The sequence below is a fragment of the Choloepus didactylus genome, chromosome 4, assembly GCF_015220235.1.
Source record: "Choloepus didactylus isolate mChoDid1 chromosome 4, mChoDid1.pri, whole genome shotgun sequence".
NCBI lineage: Eukaryota > Metazoa > Chordata > Mammalia > Pilosa > Megalonychidae > Choloepus > Choloepus didactylus.
The window spans coordinates 74,555,409-74,578,946 of NC_051310.1; the positions used below are offsets into that span (position 1 = coordinate 74,555,409).

Genomic DNA, 23,538 nt, shown 5'->3' on the forward strand with positions numbered 1-23,538 from the left:
CTGGTGACCTGAGGCTGCAGGGCAGCACTCACTCACTGGCCAGCATGCACAAGCCAGACTCTGGTGTCCTGGTGCTCACCACAGGCAGCTCTGGAGCTGAGTAGGGCTCAGGAGCTAGCTTCTGCTTCCCACCCAGAGAAAGCAAAGCCTGGCTTTCCGAAAGGTAGTTTAGAGCTTGTCTTTTCAAGCCTTGGAATTCGCAAATTATTTGCCACCGATGCACAAGAAAGTTGTCAAAAACTTTATTTCAAAACAGAACAAAGAATGTAACATTACATGTTAATATTTATATTATATACAAAATATATTACAACTTTAATTTATGAACAGAAATATCCTGTCTTTTTTTCTTCTTCTTTTCTGTTTTCTTTGCATCATTGATTTGCATTTTTACTTGATCTTGTAATTTAGAAAAGAATGCTTGAGAAGACTTTAAGACCTTGTCTTTACCTTCATCCTGCAATTAAAAGAAATACATGGGACACGTGAGTAGAAAAATGGGGACAAAAGGTAAATGAATAATGGGGGGTATGGGATATTTGGGGCATTCATTTTTACTTTTATATTTATTCTTTTTTTTTTTGGAGTAATGAAAATGTTCAAAAATTGTGGTGATAAACGCACAACTATATAATATTGTGAACAACTGTATACTTTGGATGATTATATGGTATGTGCATATATCTCAATAAAATTGCATTGAAAAAAAGATACATACACATGCTATCAAATGTGCTTCTAAGTAAAAAAAGTCCAAAGTATAATAGTAAATTACAATGACAACAATGTATAAAAACAGAAATATAAGAACTAGAAGAAATTACTAACAAATCAGTTACTGGTATTACTTGAGGGATAAGAGGTATCTTCTTCCCTCCAACACTTCCCAAATATTCGTTAACTACTATAATGTTCTTATAATTTAAGAGATGAGGAGAGAGGGGTGGGAGGAGTGCTGCCAGGACCAAGGTTATTGTGAGGAGCCGACATTGAAAACCTGAGCAAGTTTCCGGGTACTTACGGCAGAATAAACTATTCTAGCCTATAAACAGTACGCTTGACACCAAGGCCTCTTAATCTCACAAGTCTGTGCTATGGCAGCTGAGTCAGTCATTCCTGGCAGGCAGACTTCATCCCCCACCAAAAATCTCCTTCCCCAGTTCTCTTTCCCTCTTTCCTTACCTTTAACAAGGAAGCTTTGCCTGCTTTGGTCAGCTGTTTTAATTTCTCTGATGCTACTGCTTTGCTGTATTTCCCTGCCTCATCTGGATTGCTCTTTTGCAGCAGTTTCCTCCTCTTTTCCTTCTCCTTTATTTTCATATGCTTTTGATATTTCTTTTTCCGTCGTTCTCGTTTCTTATCAGTAGTTGTTTTCTCAGCATCTGTTTTTATATCTCCAGCTTTATTTTTTTCCTATTAAAAAATAATCACCAGACATTAGTACTGCTCTTACAGGATAAAAAGGATTATAAGAGGGTATTATGAACAATTATATGCCAAGAAATTAGACAACCTCGAAGAAATGAACAAGTTTCCAGAAATACACATATTAATTAAACTAACTGAAGAAGAAATAGAACAGGCCAATAAGAAGTAAAGAGATTGAATCAGTAAACAGAAATTTCCAAGCAAAGAAAAATCCAGGACCAAATGGCTTTACTAGTAATCTCTACCAAACATTCAAAGAGTAATTAACAACAATTCTTCTCAAAATCTTTCAAAAAACAGAAGAGGGAACACTTCCAAACTCATTTGACAGACAGCGTCACCCTAATACCAGAGACAGATAAAGACACCACAAGTAAAGAAAGTTACAGACCAATATCTTATGAATAAAGATGCAAAAATCATCAACAAAATATCAGCTAATTTAACTCAACAGCACCTTAAGAGATTCTGCACCATGATCTAGTGGGAATTATCCCAGGAATGCAAAGCAGGTTCAACATAAGAACATTAATCAATGTATTACACCACTTTAATAGAATGAAGGGGAAAACAAACAAACAAACAAAAAGCACCTCATCATCTCCATTGATGCAGAAAAGGCATTTGACAAAACCCAGCATACTTCTTGATTTGCAACATGCTGCAAGGCATATATAAAAAAACCCAAGCTAACATCATACTCAATGGTGAAAGAATGAATACTTTCCCTCAAAGATCAAGAGAAAGACACAGACGCCCACTTTCACCATGGCTATTGAACATTGGTAAAGGAGGTTCTAGTCAAAACAATTAGGCAAGATAAAAAATAAAAGGCATCCAACTTGGAAAGGAAGGAGTAAAACTTTCCCTATTTGCAAATGACATGATCTATATAGAAAATCCTGGAAAATCCAGAACAAAGTTACTAGAGGTAATAAACAAATTCGGCAAAGTGGTGGACTTACAAAATCAGTATGCAAAAATAAGACGTGTTTCTATATATTGGTATTGAACAATCTGAAAGGAAATCAAGGAAAAAATTATGTTTACAGTAGCAACTAAGAGAATCATATATCTAGGAATAAATTTAACCATGATGTAAAGGACTTGAACATGGAAAACTAAAAAATATTGCCAAAAATCATCAGGGAGGTCCTAGTAAATGGAAGGACATTCTGTGTTCATGGATCGGAAGACTAAATATTGTTAAGATGTCAATTCTACTCAAAGTGATCTACAGATTCAATGCAATCCCAATCAAAATTCCAACAACCTTCTCTGGACAAATGGAAAATTTATATGGAACCATCAAATTTATATGGAAAGGTAGGGGAACCAAATAGCCAAAACCATCTTGCAAAAGAAGGAAGTTGGAGGACTCGCTTCCTGATTTTAAAACTATTACAAAGCCACAGTAACAAGACAACATGGTATTGTCACAAGGATAGACATAGAGACAAATGGAATCAAACTAAGAGTTCAGAAATAAACCCTCACATCTATGACCAACTGATATTTTACAATTGGTCAATTGATTTTTTTTTATTTTTAAAAATATTTTTTATTAGAGAAGTGGGTTCACAGATCATAAAATATAGAATTCCCATATATGACTCCACCAACACCTTCTATTGGTGTGAAACATTTGTTACAATTGATAGCACTATTTTGTAATTGTACTATTATTTTTAACAGTAGTTACCTTTGTTATAATTGATGAAAAGATTATTAAAATAGTAACATTAACTACTGTCCATAGTTTACATTAGCTGTATTTTTCCACATATACCACCCCATTATTGAAACTGTATATTACTGTCATAAATTTGTTATAATTCATGAAAGAACATTCTTAGACTTGTACTATTAAAAATAGTTCATCATCTACAATAAGGTTCACTGTGTTATACAGTCCTACGTTATACATTTAATTCTTATTCTAGTAACATATAAGACCTCAAGTTTCCCCCTTTAACCACATTTACCCATATAATTCAGTGATGTTAATTACATTCACAGGGGAGGTAATGCTTACTTGGTATACAAGGGTTTTTGTCTAAGGTGACGTTGAAAAGCTTTGGCAGTGGATGGTGGTTCATGATAGTAGCACAATGTGAATATAAATTTATACCATTGAACTATATACTTGAATGTGGTTAAAAAGGGAAACTTTAGGTGGTATATATCTTATCAGAATAAAAATTTTTAACCAAAAACCATAGGGACTGTACAAAACACTGAATCCTAATATAAACTTTGGACCACAATTAATAGTATAATTATAATAGTATTGTTATGTAAAATAACAACATATATATAACATTGTTATATATAACAGTATATATATTATGTTATATATAACAATGTTACATATATAACATTGTTACATACATTGTTATATATACTTTGTTATATATAAACAACATATATATAAAAATGTTATATATACATAACATTGCTTTATGTCAATGTTAAATTTTTTGAACTTGACAACTGTACTTAATGAAGTTATGTAAGTGATTATCATTGTTCTTAGGAAATATACGTGGAAGTATTAAGTGTTCAAAAAGTTATTATGGATGGAACCTACTCTCAAATGTTTCTAAAAGGAAAAAGAATAACATAATAAATGTGGCAAAAAGTTAAATGCTGGTAAATCTGGGTAGGGTGATATTGTAGTTCTCTTTATTGGTTTTGTATTATTTTTGCAACTGTTCTGTAAGTTTGAAACAATTTCAAATTAAAAGTTAAAAATAAAACTAAAAATAAAACAATAAATAAAAAAGCCACCCAATAACATACTGTAACGTACTATAATATCAACTCAGGACTTTGGAATAGAAGGAAAACCCAAAATATAATCCCACAGCATGCAATCAGTGACCTCAGTGTCTATGAGTGGGTATGGAAGTGTGTAGCTCAATCCCCACTCTGTTGCAAAGAACTGTGGAAAATCAACTCTTCACAACCTGGAATGCTTTCTTTGACAGAACAGACTGTTCTATGGGTCCTTTCCCACCCAAACTAATCTCCAAAAGGCCACACGGCTGGGTTATTGGGGTAGCAGTACCAGAGAAGTAGCCTTTAGAGCATCAGGACTCCAGCACGGGCTCTAAACTCTAATATTCCTGCTCCAAGCTGCTAATGGCAGTCTGTGGGCTATGCAGGGCCCAAGAGACAAAAGAATAGAAGGGAAAAAGGAAACATCTATCCAGCATGAGGACTGATTTTTCTCTTTTCTTCTCTTGGCTGTTAGCCTATACTGCCAGGGCAGATACCTCCACTGGGGTGGCAAAGCTCTAATAGATGGAGTCAGCTGGGATAGCAAACCAAGGGAGGAGGAGAAAAAAAGGGGGACCTGGCAGAAACCATCTTTACTATGATAGGCATGATCTTGAGGTTCCTTGGTCAGGGACTTCCCAAATTAGGTATCTCCAACTTTTCTCAATATCCAAATGTATTCCGATTCCATTCCTTTTAAGCATTAAATGGATAAAATAAGTGGAAAACACTAATCTAAACCACCTTTACAATAATTCTTGTATCTGCATATCATAACAAACGGAAATAGGAAGCTGGTGTTGAATATATTATTATTAGTTTGATTATACTTAGGAAGAAAACTGCTGAGATACACTATAATAAAAACTACAAACTCAAGGAAAATGGCATTAAAAGAGATCTGGCTATAAACAAGTAATTTATAAACAGATACTTGGTTTTAACGTTGGCTTCTTACCTTGATTTCCTCAGGGGCCAGGAGAGCTGCGTCACTAACACTCACTGGGGCCACTTCCTCCATGGTTATGGCCGGCAGATTCGACACAACTTTAATCTCTGGTACAGGCTAGAAAGGAGACAGTACATTTAACCGAAAGTCAGAAGTAGCCTTAAAACATCTGAACTTTTAACCTATAAGAGAAATTTATGGACAAAGAAGATGCAAAGAAAAATGATTATGGGAACAAGAGATGAAATATACACTTCTTGATGAACAAATTCTCTCATTTCCCAGCTATTGAAAACATATCTTTATGAACATAAATATGAAATGAGGCAGAAGTAAACCTAAGAGATTAAAACAGAATCAAACTAAATCAAACCTGTCAATTAAAAAAGGAGAAAAGAATTCAACACTAACTGGTCATTTTTTGTTTGTTTGTTTTCTATCTTTTTCTCTTTTTGAAAGATCTGCCCAAGAAATTAAAAAAGATTTCTTTTCTTTGAAATAGAGTGAGATCCTGATCATGGCACTAAAAGGACAATGGCTATTACTTATTGAACACCTATACTATTCAAAGTCCTTTATGTTTAATTCTGGCACCTCTCTATGAGCCGCACCAAGGGAAAAGTATGACAGAGGAGAAGGACTTCTGAGTGCTCCATCAGCCAGTGCGGAATAAAGGATGAAGCATGGGCAGCAGCGTGGCGAGAGGCTCAGGACAGTGGGGCAGCCCCTGACTCCCTCACACACTCATCTTCCTCACTGTAGTCCTGTCCATACTTCAGTTAACCTGGTATGTATTCCCCCCAGGGAACTTCATGGAGAAAAACATCAAAACACAAATACCTGACAGCATCGTGGATATAGAAACAAGAGTAAAAGGTCAGAGTTTGAAAGAAATCATTTCTTCTGATGGACCACCGTTCAATTATGCATTAGGAACGCTGTGATCCATTCTACAATTTAAAGAGAAATATGGAGAAAATGGAGACACACAAAAAACAATAACAAAAAACAATGTCCGAAGGACTGGTCAATGGCTTCTGCAGAGACAGCTTGTGAAACACCAATGTGAATATCTCTGAAGTAACACTAAGGGGAAGCTATACTAGCCATCCTGCATTTTTGAAGATGAAAAATTAAGAAATGCTTTCACATTGGAGCATGTGGACACAATTATATTCACTCCTCATTCAATTCCAAGATTCGGAGGCATGTTTGAGGGAGCCTCCCATGTCGGGCTCTATGCTTGTGTTAGGAGCAAGGTAGTGAAACAGTAGTGAACAAAACAAATGTTTTCGTGCTGGCTGAAAGAGGTGAGTAGAGCAGAACAATCACAATCAACCAATGACTGCAAATGTACTATGGTGCTATGAAAGAAAAGAGCAGAGTAGTGACAGAAATGCAGGAGGTGGGGTGAGGTGGGGAAACTGCTTTAGATAAAGTGCCAGGGAAAGTCTGAAGAGGAGAGGAATTTAGCCTATGACCCGAGAGATTAGAAGGAACCAGCTATGTAGGGTACCTTAGAAGTAAGACCTGCCTAATAAAGCAGGGGAAGAGCACAGGAGGAAGGCTGTGGGGAAGGGAGAAACTTAGCATGTGTCAAAGAACCAGGAGCCAATACACAATGAGACTGGAGGGGAGGTAAAAAGCCAGATCATGCAGGGCCTTGTATACCACAGGAAGAGGGCTGGATTTTATTCTGAGTATGCTGAGACACCACTGAAGGGTTCATGTCCTTCCCATCAGCAGGACAGTTTCACAATGAGAGCTGCTGACCAAAAGGGGTTGAGTGAGATCTTCTCTTGATCTGCTTGTTTTACACAGCCTCACACTAAGCACTTCGAGACTCTAAAGATGGGTCCTGTCATCAAAAGCTTATTGCAATGTAATTACACCTCACTAAAATAAAATTTTAAGAAGAAAGAAAACAAGCCAAAAGAAAGAAAGAAAGAAAAAAAAAAACTGTACTGGTCTGAGAAGACAAATTACTTCCATAAGAAAAATCACCTAACCAAAAAGTCAGAAAGGACATTGGAGACGACATTTTCTGCCCATTCACTCTAGTGTAGAGATGAAATGTGAAGTGATTTGCCTAATTCACAAAGCTAGATAGTGGCAGAATTAGACTCAGGTTTTCTGACTTCTAGATTGTCAACCCTCATTTCATGACAGCTCATTTCCAGACAACTATACAAGAGGAAATACCAAGAGGAAGTGGGGAAGCAAGTTCCAAAAGAATGGTACAAGCCATGTTTATGTGTTTACAGGAGATGGTGAGCAGGAGGACGCTCCAAAGGGTAGGCAGGAACTGAGCCAATTCTGGGTGGGAGTTAAAAAAGCCAGGAGGGAGAGCATTTGAGAGGTGTGGGCCTGGCCAGGGGAGCATCATGTAGTGGAAAGAGTATGAGCCCAGAGTCTATTCTGACCCTCTCACCTCCTATGACTTGGTTTCTTCATCTGTGAAATGGAAATAATAGTATCTGCCTCACTGTTCGGTGAATTAAGAGTTAATGTACTTAAAGGACCCAATGTACATTGCTGGCACAGAGCAGGTAGGTACTCAATGGCAGGTAAAGGCACTTACATGTATTTTCAAACCCATCACACTAAGAAAACACAATAGTAAACTGAGCAAGCACAGAAGTAGGGAAAGTAAGGAGACCTGCTGGCTGACATTAGGGTCTTGAAGGCTTCACTGGAAATGAAGTTGGGTCAGTAGGTAGGAGCCAGAATTATCATGGGTCCAGACATGAGCCCTTCTTCATAGGAGGCCCTGCTTGTTCTTTATAGGGAATTACAACAGGTTTGTATCCTGAAGCAAATAAAGAGCTTGTTTCACAAAAGCTCAAAGAGAAATTAATGTCACATTTGAAATGTTAACACACTTACAGGTTTAGGTATGAAGTGGAAGTTTGAGAGGGCATCCAACTTTAAGAAGAGAGAATCCATCATCTTCTGTATTTCTACATGTTCTGGATTTTCTTTTTCTGCTGTTTTTTGCTTAGGAAGAAAGTTCAATGTCAGGCTAAGCAGCTTAATACATATCATGGGACAAAACACTAAATGCTGCTAACAGCATTCCAATTTCTCAGCTAAAAAGAACCATTCCAAAAGCAAAATTAAAGTTATCAAAACCACAATGGTGCCAGTACCTGTGAAAGAGAAATGTGCACTTTAGGGGGTGCAGTAACTATTACCGCTGACATTTAGCACTTACATTTTATTTTACGGCATTTGTTTCTGTCAAGAAAAATATTAATTCAGGTATTAATTCAGACTTTGTAAAATTATCCCAGTATCCATTTGGATAGTGAGGATTCCTTTCTTTTTTTAATAAGAAATTCATTTAAGGTCCATTCTGATTAAATCACAATGTAAACTCTGATAGCAATCTTCATTACATTAAGAAGAGAAAACATGAATTTCATACTTGTTTTTCACCACTCCCCAAATTGCTTTCTCTAAAAGGCTAAGACTATAAAAAAAAAAACTGAGATATGAAAATGGTGGAAATAGAAAGTGACTGGTTCTCTGCCTCCAGGTCTGTTTTCCAGCCTCTACCATCTAACACCACTGTCCTGCCATCTAACCAGGAACACCACTTTTGCAACTGCTTAACTAACTTAACTTACATTTTTTACCCTATCACTAGGTAATAGTACTTGTGAAATCATACACTTCATATGTAGTATTTTCTTAATACACAGTAAATATACAACTCTAAGTTTATTAATGTGTGGCCTATAATCATCTTGCCGTTTAGTGTTAGTACAGAATGAAACTTTGGGAAATACTGGTCATTCTTCCCCAGACTATAACTCGTAGGGACAGTGGGATAGACCTAGAATTAGTCAAGGGAATTGATTAAATCTATGATAGGCTCCCAATAGCTCAGAGGTTTTCTAATAATTAGAAGCCTAGGCCTAAACTCAAAAACTTCTGAGCTGGCTGTTGACTTCTAAGACAGAAATAAAAGTAATGTTCACCTAGCTGGTACAAGCTGCCACATTACCTATTTAATTTTTAAGTCTTGTGGCTACCAAATACTTCTGCAGTTACTGAATCTTCTCAGAGTAGTCAGGAGATGTTTAATAAGCATGGACACTGCACACATTTCCTTTAACTATCACCTTGGGTTACAAGGCAGGCAAGGATGGATTTTAATTCACGTCTGTCCAGTTCTTCAATTTCATAATGGCACAAAAGCACTGTGTGCTGCTGCTGCCTGAGTGGCATTAATTAACAAAACACAAAATCTGACAGAAATCTTAAATGGCTTTTGAAGAATAAAAATGCCATCTCATCCTCAAGCACGTACTGATCATATTCCCAATAAATCACATGTAAAGAAATTCAATTATTACTTCTTGGCCACCTACAGAGAATATGACCTTATCCTGTAAATAGAATAACCTGCTAAAATATATCAGGAGAGTTTTAGAATTAAGGAAAAAAAAACCCACCAAAAACGAACAAAAAACAAAAAACAAACCCACAGACTTAAAATTCAGAATGAATTCAATTTTATAAAATATATCAAAAGTATCAGTGAGAACTGCCTTTAAAACCATAGCATTAATAAAATAAGCACTTTAAAGTTAATAATTAGCTGTAAAAATATGAAGTGACTAATGTCTAACTGCAAAACCACCCTCAACACTCCCACACCCCAGATTCAGTGGGAATATTACAACCTCCTATTTCTAGCAGGCTGTGTCTCACATAAAAATGAGGTGTAGGCCTCAAGATTTCTACATGTCACGAATTTCAAGTCTAAAGGCTTATTCTCTATGTCTCTTCCTTTAATAATGCTTTGCCTTGGAGGCTTCCTTACCTGGCTGAGTTTGACATATTCTTGTTCATAAATTTCAGCAAGGCTCAATTTACTCTTCTCATGGTCTAATGTTAAACGCTTTTTATATTCATATGCATCCTCCTTAGGTTTTTCTTTACGGACAACATCATCCCAAGCCTGAAAAGTAAAGGATGGGCAGAACATAAACTGACAACATCTATTTATTTCTAGACCGACCTAAGAATCTTCCTTTGGAATATTTTCATTCCAGAGGAAGCAAATTATAGCAAAAAGGCGGCAATTTTCAACCTCTGAAATGACAACTGAAGCATTATGAAATGCAAAGAAGGTATTACTAAAATATACTTTTTTGTTGTTCCTTCTGCCTGGTTATCAACTTTAATTCCACATTTCCCCATCATGGTTTGTTTAAAAATTGAGACTTTACTGTCTTGTTTCACTTCAAATTTCAACAACATTATATATAGTACCCACTCTTCAAACACTTTCTATCAAACATAATACACCTTACAAAGCCATCTTACTGTACACGTCACATACTTACATTTTATTCTAAGTTTACAAAATAAGATTAATACTTAAAGCTCATCAGAGGTTTTTAACATTTGAAAAAATGCACACTTCGTCTGTCAGACCAAAAATTGCGTCTAGGCTAAGGTCCTGGGCAGAACGATACCAAGTCAAACATCAGTCACTCCATCCTCCAGCTCTTGAACCTCTAGATGTTGAAAGGTCAGTGAGATGAGGGAAGAGACTTGCAATGGCTTCTGGCTACAGCTTTCTCTTCAAGCATAAGCCCTGTCTTTCCTGTGGCACTGGTAGAGACGAGCAGTGCCTCACAAGGAGTTGAGGATACCCTTAGTTCAGACTTAAGGCTTTTAAATAAGAACACAAACAAAACTATGAAAATGAAGTTTTCTATTCCCAATATACTCTTAACATCATTTCTAAAAATTTCAGTGCATTTTAAGCTAAGTTAAATTTAATTCTTACTGACCTGATCTCTTATCCTCTGCTTAATGATATCTTCTAGTTGAAGGGTAGTTTCCTCTGTGATCACAGGTGCTAAAGGAAATAAAACATGCAATACTTAGGAAGATAAGAACTAGAACAGTTCTCAAAGAGTGATCCTTGGACCAGCAGCCTCAGAAACACCTGGGAATGTTAGAAATGCACATTGTTGGGCCCCACCCCAGACCAACTGAATCAGAAAGTGGGAAGGAGAAGGGCAGCAATCTGGGTTTACTAAATCCTTCTGCTGCATGGTTAAGTTTGAGAACCACAAAACCAGAGCATATATGTTTTAAGTGCTAACACTTTTAACCTATGAACCTGGGGACTCTCTGCCTCTTTTTCATTCTCTCTTCCACTGAAATAAAATGGACACTCATTTTGACTTAGATAAAAGAAAGCCTTTGATTAGCTGAAGACCAGGGTTTCTAGCTGGAGTTCACAATTTAACCAGTAGACACTGACAGAAATCTGATTATAGACTATATACTATGAATTAGTATAGTGATATTAAATGACTTGGATGTATTAACAATTTTGTGGTTATATACAATATCCTGGTTCCTAGAAGATATATTTCAAAGTATCCAGATGATTTAGAGAAAAAAGTTGTGCAATCACATATACACAGGCATACATATGGGAGAGAAAGCAAATATGGCAAAATGTTAATTAGTGAATCCAGTTGAATGGCATACGGATGTTCACTGAACTATTTTTTTTGAACCTTCTGTATATTTTTTAACTGTTTAAATTAAAAAGTAGGGGACAAAGAAATAACATTTCAAATCTTTCTACAAAACAGAACCACAGAAAAAGCACAGAAATGAACACTTGCAGGTTGAGGGCACACACGTACCCATCCGGACTGCATGGTCAAAGTGCAGGGTCTCTTCTAGGAGGCTGTTTTCTGGTCTCTTCTGTGCTGTCACTTCCCCTTGAAGTTGCCAAGGTTTTTTTTCCAACAATTCTTTTTCTAAAGATGCAATTTTTTCATTCATCTTTAAGAAAGAGACAAAAGGAGTTATTGCATATTGAGGAACCGGAATTACACCCGAACTTGTGTAACAGAAGCTAGTATTTTAAGAAGTGGGAAAGCAAGAATGTTTATCAACTTTGGAAGACATGTCTGAAATGGCACAAATTAAAATTCAGGCTATGTGGCACATACAAAAATCATTTGTGGAGCACCTTAAAGAGACAGACAGTATCCTCCAGAGCACCTGGACAGGCACCTGAGGGCCTTACTGGATGGCTAATCAGGAGAGACACGCATTAGTTAGTGAGATACCAGGAACAGAGAAAAGAAAGCTTTATAACATGGGCCCCAAACTGAAAGCCATAGGCAGGGAAATGCAGGCACTGATTTTTGCAAGTTAGATAGTTTTCACATGGGCACCTTGATACAGTGTGCTTTAGAGAGGACTTTTTTTTTAAATGAAAATGTTCAAAGATACGTTTTGGTGATGAATGCACAACTGTATGATGGTACTGTGAATAACTGATTGTACACTGTAGATGACTGTAGGGTATATGAATATATCTCAATAAAATTGAATTGAGAAAAAAAATAGGGTAGATTAATCTGTCTTTACCCACAGCCATGCTAAGCATATATAAAAATTCCTTAAATGCCAAATAATCACCTTTTCTTGTCTTTGTTCAAAAGATGATTTAACTTCATCAGAACCTCTCTTTACATTTAAGATATTTCTATCTTTAGTATCTTCCTCATCTTCATCATCTGGCAAAGCAAAGGTCACTCTTTTCAAACCTTCTTTATGTTTTTTCCTGTCTTCACTTTCTTCAAGGTCATTATCTTCATCCCTATAACAAAAATAAATTTATAAAAGGAAATAAATTGAGTCTCGAGAGAGCGAGCTGGTGGGAAGCTGTTTGGCTGCAGGAGCAGAGCAATGCCTAATCAAAGGAACATGTTTCTTCAAGCTCATCTGGCAGAGATTCTGACAGTGAAGTTGACAAAAAGTTAGAGGAAAAAGCAAGTTATTCCAGAATAACCTGTAAAGAAGCAAAAGACTGGTGAAACCTTAAGAGCCCTATTATCTTCTAAGCACAGCAGCAGCAGCAGAGATGATAACATGTCTCAGATTAGAAAAATGAGGTACATCAGAGTTCAGGACTTAAAGGGAAAGTTCTAATTGACATTAGAGAATACTGCATGGATCCAGAAGGTGAAATGAAACCAGAAGAAAAGGTTATTTCTTTAAATCCCGAGCAATGGTGCCAGCTGAAGGAAAAGATTTCTGACATGGATGATGCAATAAGAAAACTGTAAAATCAGAGCCATATAAAACCTGTACTGTTCTGGTTGTTTTAATCTGTCTTTTTGTATCAGCTTTTGTTTTCTAAACATTCTTTTCCAAGCTACTGTATATTTGGATTTCAGAACAATTTGTGAGGTGAATGCTTTTTTTTTTAAAATGTGCATTAAAAATGTTCTGAGTGAAGATAATAATCAGTTTTATTAAGGATTGCTTCACACCCACCACCAATAAAATAAAATAAAATAAAATAATAAAATAAAATAATAAAATAAAATAAAATAAAAAATAAAATATAAAAAATAAAATAAAATAATAAAATAAAATAAAACGATCTTAATCGTTTTTTGATCAGAAGAGCTGATACTGTTCGAGGCCTAAAATAAGTTTATAGATCTTTCAGTTTCAACTTAGCTTTTACATTAAGGATTTGCATAGCACTGAATTTATAAACTCGTGATTTGTGAAATCCATAATTGAGCTGTTGTCTTCCAACTAAATGTCTAGACTTGTTTGACTTTTCTACCCCAATGATATTTCATATTCCCTTTTTTTCTTACTTCAGTTTCCTTTAATAATTTATCTTTTCATGTTCAGTTTTCACTCTTTTCCTTGAACATATTATGCTAATTTAGAAACATCAGTAAACTGTCAGAATGTTAGTCATCTTCGTAAAGCACTTGTAATTAAAATATTACATGGGAACTACATTCACTAATTTTACTGTATTAAGTATTAGGAAATACAGTTTGGTAAACAATATGGCTTGTATGAAAACTGAGCAAATGTATAATGTTCTGTATAGTTGTTACCTTATTGTTTAGTCTGCAGAAAATAATGGCCTGGATGTCTGATTTGCTTTCATTTATTAAATATGTTTACCATGGGATGATGTCTATAAAATCAGATATTGTTAAATTAGACTAGGATTTAATAAAAATTGTGAAAGCTTACTTGGCCTAACATTTTATAACATTGAGTATGGATTAGATATGCCAAAGATATCAATGAGCTTTACTTACTGTCATAGTAGGGATTTTTTAAGGGAAAGAGCACAAACTTGTGTTGTTTTTGCCTTTTCTTCAGAAGACTTGGTTATTTTGCAGTTAATCCACTGGACAATGGCATTCTAGACTTGATGTTACTAAGTTTCAGCATATATTCTTGGATGATTTTTCATAGTGATGAAGCACACACAGAGTGACGCACAGATTTCAGGGTCTTTGCCCAATAAATAGGATGTGGCTTGCATTGGGAAAAGAATGTTTGTAAAGGGAACTATAATTTTAATTACAGAAGGTGGCAGTGAAGAAAGAATTCCCTTCAAATTACATGATATATACAAACTGATATTTATAAATATTTTGAAATTTTTATATCAACAGGACACAATTTTAGACAGGATAGTAGAAAGAAAATTTTAAAGACGTAAAAAATTCTTGTTGATAAAGTAGTTTTGGTAGCAAGTCTCAAAAGGTTACTGCTGTTAAAGGCTGCCATATGAGAGAGTTGCACTATTCTGATACCAAATTTGATTCCTATGTCTAAAATATTTTGTAGTAGGATTGTCAGGACTTGATTTCAAAACCATCTGCCAGACCACATGTAGTTACTAATTTTTCTGGCAGCTATTCTGTTTAAATATAATGTTTTGTATTTTTTAGATGACCTGTTTAGTTTCTTAGCAGTCCCCTTAAGAGGTGCCTGATTAGGGAAATAAAGAAACCTCCTTTTCTGGTATTTTAGCCTTCTTCAAATAATAGGTACCAGAGTGTTGAAAATATTTTAGACAACTCCAGCTCGATTACCTTCTTTCTCTTATTCGCAAACATATGTGTGTCCTGCTGACTTAACTGGGTAGATCTGTAAAGCATTCCCTATTTTTGGAATATAGAAATTTGAATTTGGAGTCGAAGAAAAGGAAATAATGAGTAAATTTCCTAGGTTTTTATGAATTCAGGGGTGTATGCAGAGATGATGCTGGAGTTTATTACTTAGGCATTTTCTGTTTAGCACTGTATCAGTGACACCTTCATATATGGAGTGTTTCTCTGGTAGATTTGGAAAGTTGACTGCTAAATTCTGTAAGTACATTACTGGTTATACAATATATATGAATCGCTAATCTTTTTTGTGTTTGTAGGAAATACGAGAACTGGGTTTAAAGAAGAAACAAATGAACTTGTACTGAAAAGAAAGGATGAGGCACTTTTGTTTTCTGTTTAAACTTTATCTTCTTCGTAAGATTTCTCCCAGAAGGAAAGCTCGGCATTTTGAAATTGGTATCATACTAACCTTGTAATGCCCAAATGCCACTACTCAGATTTTGTCCTTAAATATATATACTCAGTAGCAGGGATTTCTAATGGGTTTCCCTTCTTTGTCCTTTAAAGTATCAGCAACATTTCACCAATTTCCACTTCTTTTGCATTTTACTTAAGGAACAACCACTAAAATAGAAAAGCTCTTTAAAATCTGATTATTGGAGAACCTAAGATGGCGGCCAGGTGAGACAGGACAAAAAAAACATCTCCGTGCAAAATACTAGGAAAAAACCAAAAGGTGACCCACAGTACCAGTTTCAGTGATGCGCCAGTTGGATGAGGCCTCCTAGCACCACAGGGGCCGTATACTTGGTGCAACCAGGAGTCTGCGTTCCAAAACGAGTGAGTAAGCCGGCTGGAAGACCCGCAGCCGTGCTGCGGTGTGGGGAAGCCGGGAGTTGGTGGCTGGAGACAGACTGGTTCTTTAAAAGAAAAAAAAAGGGAAAAACCCAGGAGCGGCCGCAGTTGCCGATGGTGGAAACTGCGCAGCGAAACACTACAGGAGCGAGCTGAGCCAGCCTCTCGGTGTTGGCCGTGGAGGATAGCTCGCGGCAGATACCCTCGGGATCAAGGGAGTGCAGGGAGGGAGGGAGAAGCCCCGCGGCTTGTAGCTGGATCCCCGGAGGGCTGGATAAACTCCTGCCCGGAGACATGCCCACAGCCCAGAGCCCCGCCAGTTGTCCCAGAGCTGGGAAGGAGGAACTGTGTGAAGAGAGGGGGTTGTGGAGACCCCCGTTCAACCATTTTTGCGTCGGGCTGAGAGCGCCCCAGCATGGCAGGGCGGCCCAGGGCTTCCCTTGAGGGACGGCACACAATTGTGACGTAGCACAGCCCTCCCTCAGCAGAGGTCCTGGGAAGATCACAGCTGAGAAAGAGGGCCCGCTCGGAAAACCCAGGGACGCTGCGCCAAGTCCGGTGGTTTGTGGGTCAGCGGAGAGAGAGGGTCTGGGACAGATCCGAAATGAAGGCTTAGACTCGTGATGGCCTTGAATCTCCAGGAACACCTGGGGGGCTAAATATTAAAACTGCCCTGCCTCCCTGGCCACCCAGACACACGCCCCATGATCAGGGTGGACGGCTCTAGCAACACACCCAAACTGAGTTCACCAACTGAGCCTCCACAAGAATCAATTCCCCACACACCGCGGGGACAAGGTTGGGGAGAACTGACTTGAGGGGTATAGGTGACTCACAGACGCTACCTACTGGTTAGCTAGAGAAAGTGTACGCCACCAACCTGTGTTTCTGAAAAATTAGATTGGCATTTTTTTTTTTTTTTAACAACTCGAAAGAACCCTATCAAGCAAAGCAAATGCCAAGAGGCCAAAAACAACAGAAAATCTCAATGCATATGATACAACCAGACGATACAGAGAACCCAAGTCCGAACACCCATATCAAAATATCAGAAGACACCCAGTACTTGGCTCAATTAATCAAAGAACTACAATCGAGGAATGAAAACGTGGCAAAGGATTTAGACATCAAGAAGACCATGGCCCAGGATATAAGCAACATAAAGAAGACCCTAGAAGAGCATAAAGAAGACATTGCAAGAGTAAATAAAAAAATAGAAGATCTTATGGAAATAAAAGAAACTGTTGGCCAAATTAAAAAGATTCTGGATATTCACAATACAAGATTTGAGGAAGTTGAACAAAGACTCAAAGTCCTAGAAGTCCACAGAACAGAAAATGAAAAAACAAAAGAAAGAATGGAGAAAAAAATCGAAAAAATCGAAATGGATCTCAGGGATAAGACAGATAAAATAAAACGTCCAAACTTAAGACTCATTGGTGTCTCAGAAGGGGAAGAGAAGGGTAAAGGTCTAGAAAGAGTATTCAAAGAAATTGTTGGCGAAAACATCCCCAACCTTATACACAATATAAATACACAAAGCAGAAATGCCCAGTGAACTCCAAATATTCTGATCGGATTCTCAAATACTGAAGAGAAGGAGCAAGTTCTGAAAGCAGCAAGAGAAAAGCAATTCACCACATACAAAGGAAACAACATAAGACTAAGTTGTGACTACTCAGCAGCCACCATGGAGGCGAGAAGGCAGTGGCATGACATATTTAAAATCCTGAGAGAGAAAAATTTCCAACCAAGAATACTTTATCCAGCAAAACTCTCCTTCAAATTTGAGGGAGGGCTTAAATTTTTTACAGACAAACAAATGCTGAGAGAGTTTGCCAATAAAAGACCTGCCCTACTCCAGATACTAAAGAGAGCCCTACTGACAGAGAAACAAAAAAAGTAGAAAGAGATATAGAGAATTTTAACAGACATATATAGAACCTTACATCCCAAATCACCAGGACACTCATTTTTCTCTAGGGATCATGGATCTTTCTCCAGAAGGGACCATAGGCTGGGACATAAAACAAGTCTCAATAAATTTAAGAAGAAAAAAAGAAAACTGAATATATTCAAAGCACATACTCCAACCACAATGGAATACAAATAGAAGTCAATAATTTTTTGAATTGTAACTCCACTATTTACTTCCTTCATGATATAAAATACATAAACTCTAAGGACAAATCAGTGGTATTGAACTCAACGTAAAATATGTAATTTTTGACAAGAACTATATAAAGGTGGGGGAATGGAGAAGTATAGGAACACAGTCTATGTGTCCTATAGAAGTTAAGCTGGTATCAAAGAGAAATGGGGGAAGGGGCAATGGGGAGTTAAGAAATGAGTGTAAGGTTGCTGTTTGAGGTGAAGGGAAATTTCTAGCAATGGACGGTGGGAAGGTGATAGCATTACAACATTCTAAATGTGATTAATCCCACTAATGGAATGCTAGGGAGGGGGTGGAATAGGAAGATTAAGGCTGTATATATGTTTCCACAGTTGAGGAAAAAAAAAAAAAAAAACAGTCTAAATAGACAACAATTGAATGTCAAGGATGACCCTGGATAGGATTGGATGATGGAGGACAGGAGGCTCAAAGGGACATAGTTGAGACATAAGGAAAAGGAAATATAGAATGTAAGCTTTGTAACATTGTTTAATCTCTTGTACTTCTTAGCTGCGCTTAATGGGATTGCATAAAAGAATGTTCTTGTTCATGGGAAGTGTATATGAGAATTATAGTGTTTGTTCAAGGAGGTGTGCAGCTAGCTCTCATATGTTCAGAAGACAGAGCAATAGATGATGGATGATAGATAGGGAGAAAGGGAGGGAGGGAAAGAAATAGCAGTGGGACAACATGTTAAAGTTTGTGGATCAGGGGGTATCGGGGGGGGTCAGGGAATGCTGGTGTTCTGTTTATGGGGTTTGTATGGTTTCTACAACTGTTTCTATAACTTTGAATTTATTCCGAAATAAAATGCTAAAAAAAAAAATCTGATCATTGTCTTTTGGTCTACTTCATAAATGACTATGAACTTCTTTTGAAGAATACCTCTTACATCATTAGCTAGGCAAGATGCTGTGATGATAAACCTATTCTACATACTATGTTTAGAAAAAGAACCAGGAAAAAACCGAAAGAAAGTACATCCTGGCTTGGTTACTGGGGAAAAAAGAGAAAGAACTGAGTATTAAGTGTTTCTCACAGAGGTATGGTGTTAGAAGATTACTATAAAAGATCGAAATTTTTAAAAAGTGCTGAATTAATTTAGGTGTTCCTCTGAAGTTCTTTGCAGCTCACTTTCTATGGAAGTTAATGTAGTGAAAAGGTCAAAAGTTTTGTTTTTTTTAAGTGGTGTTTTTCCAGATAAATTCTAGAGATAAACATTTACATAGTCATAAAATGTAATTCTGTAATTGTGGAATGCCTATATGCTTTGTTTGGTACATCTTACACAGAGATATCAAAGAATATTATACTCCCAACTATGAATATCTGAAATGTTAAAATACAAGTAAGAAGTGTGGAAAACAAACAAACAAAACAAAAAAAAACAACTGGAAATAAGCTACCTTTCATCAAGAAAACAAGCAAATGAAAAATCTCCAGTTTTCCACTAATGAGAGTTCTTCTCTTGTATGCGCAACCAAACACAAATTTCAGAACTTCCAAAATCACTTAGTGACTATGGAACAACAGAAGGAACCATTTAAATGAACTACTATGTAAGAAATAGAACAAAAAGTGTCCTATATGTAGATAATAAATTGTTCCTCAATCTATTTATTATACAAACATATCTCATAAAAATAACATTAGGGAATTTTATTAGCACAGAAACCAAATCAAAGCTCCTTGTAGTAAAGCTTAATTGCGACTTCAAGGGATCTTTCTTTGTGCCATCTTAAGACTATTGATCTTAAGGAATCTAACTTCTGAAGACAAACAGTTGACAACTATGAGTACACAAACAAGGCTAGGTTGCTCCAGCTTTCAATGAAAAGGATGATTCAAAATACTCACGATTCAGAGATGCCTTCTTCTTCATCTTTTTCATTAATTTCTTCCTCTTCTTCATCTGAATCCAGCTCATCATGATCACTTGCTACATCTTCATCACTTTCAACTGGATCAAAGAAATCTTTGTATTTCAAGTTTCTGGAACTTTTACCTAACTGGAATAAAAAATTTTTTAAAACTTTTAATTAAGGATAGAAAAATACAATAAAACAGGTATGTGCATCTGTGTAGTAAATATACAGTGTTTTCTAACTTTAACACATCAAGCCAAAAACAGTTATTAGGGAAAACTGGCAACTAACAATACTTCTATAAAACCCTAAAAACATTTGGTGCATAACAAACTGAATGGAAGTACAGCATCATTTACAATTGATAAAATAGAGCATCATATTCTCTATTTCTGAATCTTCCAACTACAAATATTTCCAAAGTAGCTCCAGCAAAATTAAGGCATGCAATCGCCTTCCTTTGTTTTGTGAAAACATGTGTTTGAGCAAAGTTTTGGTTATTGCTAAGATGTGTAATTATGATTCTTAAGCTACATTACCAGAGGAGTGTTTTGTGGTAAAGAAATGATGACTTCACTTTAATTATTTGTCAGTTTTTCTTTCAATTGATCCTCTCCTAGAGAAATTCAACAATATTTAATTTGAGGAGAAAAAAAGTACTCTCTCTCCCCCCATCTGCCCTCCCAAAACTTTACCTTAAGTTTTTGATTTCCAAATAGTTCTCCCTCATCTTCATCTGAATCAACATCTTCAAAAAGATCAACTTCTTCCTCCTCATCATCACCTTTTTGTTCCTCTTCTTTTTCTATTTTTTCTAAAAAGGTCTCCATTTCAGATAGTTTGAAGAACTTATCATCTACTATGGACTTTTCTCTTGGTTTCCCAGGCACTTTGTTTTGCACCTTGCTCTGCTGTTCCAGTCTGCTGATATCAAAGTCACGGTCAGAATCCTCATCACTGAAAGCCGGGCTTGTCCTCAGATCAAATTTGCCTGAGTTTTTGGCTCTCTCAACCCCTTTAAGATCATCCCCACCGAGGTCTGACACTTCCTCCTCTTCCAAGTCTTGTTCTGGGTCCTCTTGACCATCAACGTCCATCTCTGAGCCATCCTCTTCACATTCCTCTTCGTTCTCTGGGAGGAGACTGATGTTTTCATCTTTAGTAGTTTCCCTAACTGTATCCTGAAAGTACTGCAAAACTGGTTCATTTTGCAATTCTAGTTGTTGCCAAATCTGTTCATCATCAAAATTCTCTATTATCAGTTTTTTTAAAGGGCTCCCTTGGATCCTACTATTATTCGCTAGTATTTTATGAAAGTCATAAAGTACTTTTGTTAAAGAAGTGAAATTTGATGCCAATCCATCTTGAATCCTATTACGAGAGAGGAAAAGTTGAATGAGCTTCAGAATTATAGATAATAATTTCACACACTCTGAAGTAAAAAAAAAAAAGGTTAAAGCCTGACTCTTGTGAAAAATAAAATATGAACGAAGTGTCAATTTTAACTGTATTCTCTTGCTGAAGAGCCACAGTGATACAAAAATTACCTACTAAGTATCTATGAATCTGCTGTACACATTTTGGACAGGAACACCATCACAGATCTACTTTAGCAGAGACATACAGCAAATCTTAACCTGAAATTCTCAACTCTGCTATACTACATGCTACTTTTTCATTCTGTCAGTCAATGGTCAAGACTTGCTTTGGCTAGAGTGGTCAGGAAAGACCTATCTGAGGATGTAACATCTGAGAAAAAACCTATATATAAAAGGAGAAAGGCTCGCAAAGATCTGGACATTTCCAGACAGAAGAAACAACAAAAACAAAGTTCCTGAGAAGAGAATGGCTTGTGAGTTCAGACAGGCAAGCATGCTGGATAGTAGTAAAGGAGGCAGGAGGGCAAAGGAGAAGGAGGTGGAAGCCAAATGATGAAGGACTCAGAGGCAAGAGTTTGCCATTTTATGTACAATGAGAAGCCACTAGAAGGTTTTAAGCAGCAGTAAAATGATGTGATTTGGTTTTAGAAAGGTGCCTATCCAGGAGAAAGAATGAAGGTAGGGAGATTAGAAGGACTGCTGCCCTTAGAGCAGTGGAGATTGTGAGAAGTAGGTGGATTCAAAATATAGCCTGGAGATAGAACTGACAGGGTTTGCTAAAGAGTTTGATGTAGAATTGAAAAAAAGACATCAAGGAATAAGCCTGCTAGAACATCTGTAAAGACAGAAGCATCATTTACAGAGATAGAAAAGAAGTCTGGGAAGGGAATTGAAAGGAGGAAGGGTATAGTGAACTTGAGATGTTCAGAGCATGCTACTGTAGTTGCTGTGAAACTGGAACTCAAGGAAGAGGTCCAGATTTGAAATATAAGCCTGAGCATCCTTATTGCATAGATCCTATTTGAAATCCTTCAACAAAACACAGAGAGCTTGTGCCAGGGAGATGGAAAACACAATCCTAAATCTCAAGGACCTGAGTCGTGGAGGTGGACAAATAACCGACAAGCTAACACTTTCAATACAATTTGACAAGCCCTGGGTGCTTTGGGAGCACGTGGGAAGAAAAAGCAACCAACTTAGCATGCGTGTTGGGAGCTGGGTTAGTAGGTCTGAAGGGACCTTCCTTTTAATAAATACAATTAGGAGATAGCTCCTGGGTTTTCTCAGCATACAAAAGCTAATTTTCCTTTATTAGCATATGAAGACATCCTCTTCGTAAAGTCCTCATCAGGACGCTCGACCCCGAAAAGCCAATTAAGCCCCTAGTTAAACACACCTAGCCCAATTAAAAATAAAGGGCCGCTTACACTTAATCCACCCCTAGAAGACTAACAGATCCTTGCTCCATGCAACAAAACCTAGCCAACTTCTTTCTTTCTGTTTATTAAAACTACTCACAAACTCTTCGACCTCGAAGTTGCTTTCGCTTTTGCAAGCAAACTAAACTTTCCTGGCTGCTGCAGCAATTTCCTGAATAAAATGCTGTAAATTGCAAGTCCGCTCCGATTTGTCTTCTGCCAGCTTTGATTTCAATAACACAACTGCAATTGCACTTCACAGGTTTTAATGATTTCTTAAAATTTAATAGTTCAGGGGAGGGTAACTTTTATCTGAAATTTGAGGAAAAGTGATTTACAGTTGCCCCTTGACTTTCTCCGTCACTACAAAATTTGCCGAGGTGCCTGAGGCCAGTGCCCACACGCGAGCAGGGCCACACCCAGGGCCCCTGCTCTGCGCACTTACGTGAGGAAACACTCGGGCTGCCCCGTGGCTTTGCCGACCTCCTTCACACACCGGTCCAGGATCCGTCGACGCCAAACCCGCGAGGCCATCGCTGCCCACAATTGCCAACAGAGCGCTGCATGCAACGGAAAAGAGCTGCCCGGAAACCACGACGCTAAGACGCGCCTTGCGGAATCCGGCGCCAGGAGACAAAGGTTCCGCGGCGCGCAGGTTCCGGATCCACCCCTAGCCAGAGCCAATCGCAGGGCCGGAATTTTCATTGGCTGGCGCAGGGGGGTGGGGCCGGGAAGAGGGGGCACGGGAAAACTAAAAA

The 23,538-nt window shown here is 37.3% G+C and overlaps 1 protein-coding gene and 1 pseudogene across 1 annotated transcript; one reads left to right on the forward strand and one right to left on the reverse strand.

Annotated features, from left to right (window-relative positions):
* Positions 1–227: 227 nt before the first annotated feature.
* MPHOSPH10 (M-phase phosphoprotein 10) lies at positions 228–23,431 on the reverse strand. Its single transcript, XM_037832864.1, has 11 exons — positions 23,226–23,431; positions 20,679–21,354; positions 19,976–20,127; positions 12,629–12,809; positions 11,842–11,983; positions 10,969–11,036; positions 9,990–10,127; positions 8,045–8,155; positions 5,168–5,275; positions 1,183–1,413; positions 228–457 (listed from the first exon to the last, which is right to left on the reverse strand). The coding sequence occupies exons 1-11, from the start codon at positions 23,312–23,314 to the stop codon at positions 308–310; spliced, it is 2,046 nt and encodes a 681-aa protein (XP_037688792.1). The 5' UTR covers positions 23,315–23,431; the 3' UTR covers positions 228–307.
* Positions 12,910–13,279, forward strand: LOC119530882 (annotated as a pseudogene).
* Positions 23,432–23,538: the final 107 nt, after the last annotated feature.

Coding starts and splice junctions, on each gene's coding strand:
- MPHOSPH10 (XM_037832864.1), bottom strand. CDS start 23,314: ATGGCCTCGCGGGTTTGGCGTCGACGGATCCTGGACCGGTGTGTGAAG. Junction 21,355..23,225: donor CAGCCCGAGTGTTTCCTCAC/GTAAGTGCGCAG, acceptor CTCTCGTAATAG/GATTCAAGATGGATTGGCAT. Junction 5,276..8,044: donor TCCACTTCATACCTAAACCT/GTAAGTGTGTTA, acceptor TCTCCTTTCTAG/CCTGTACCAGAGATTAAAGT.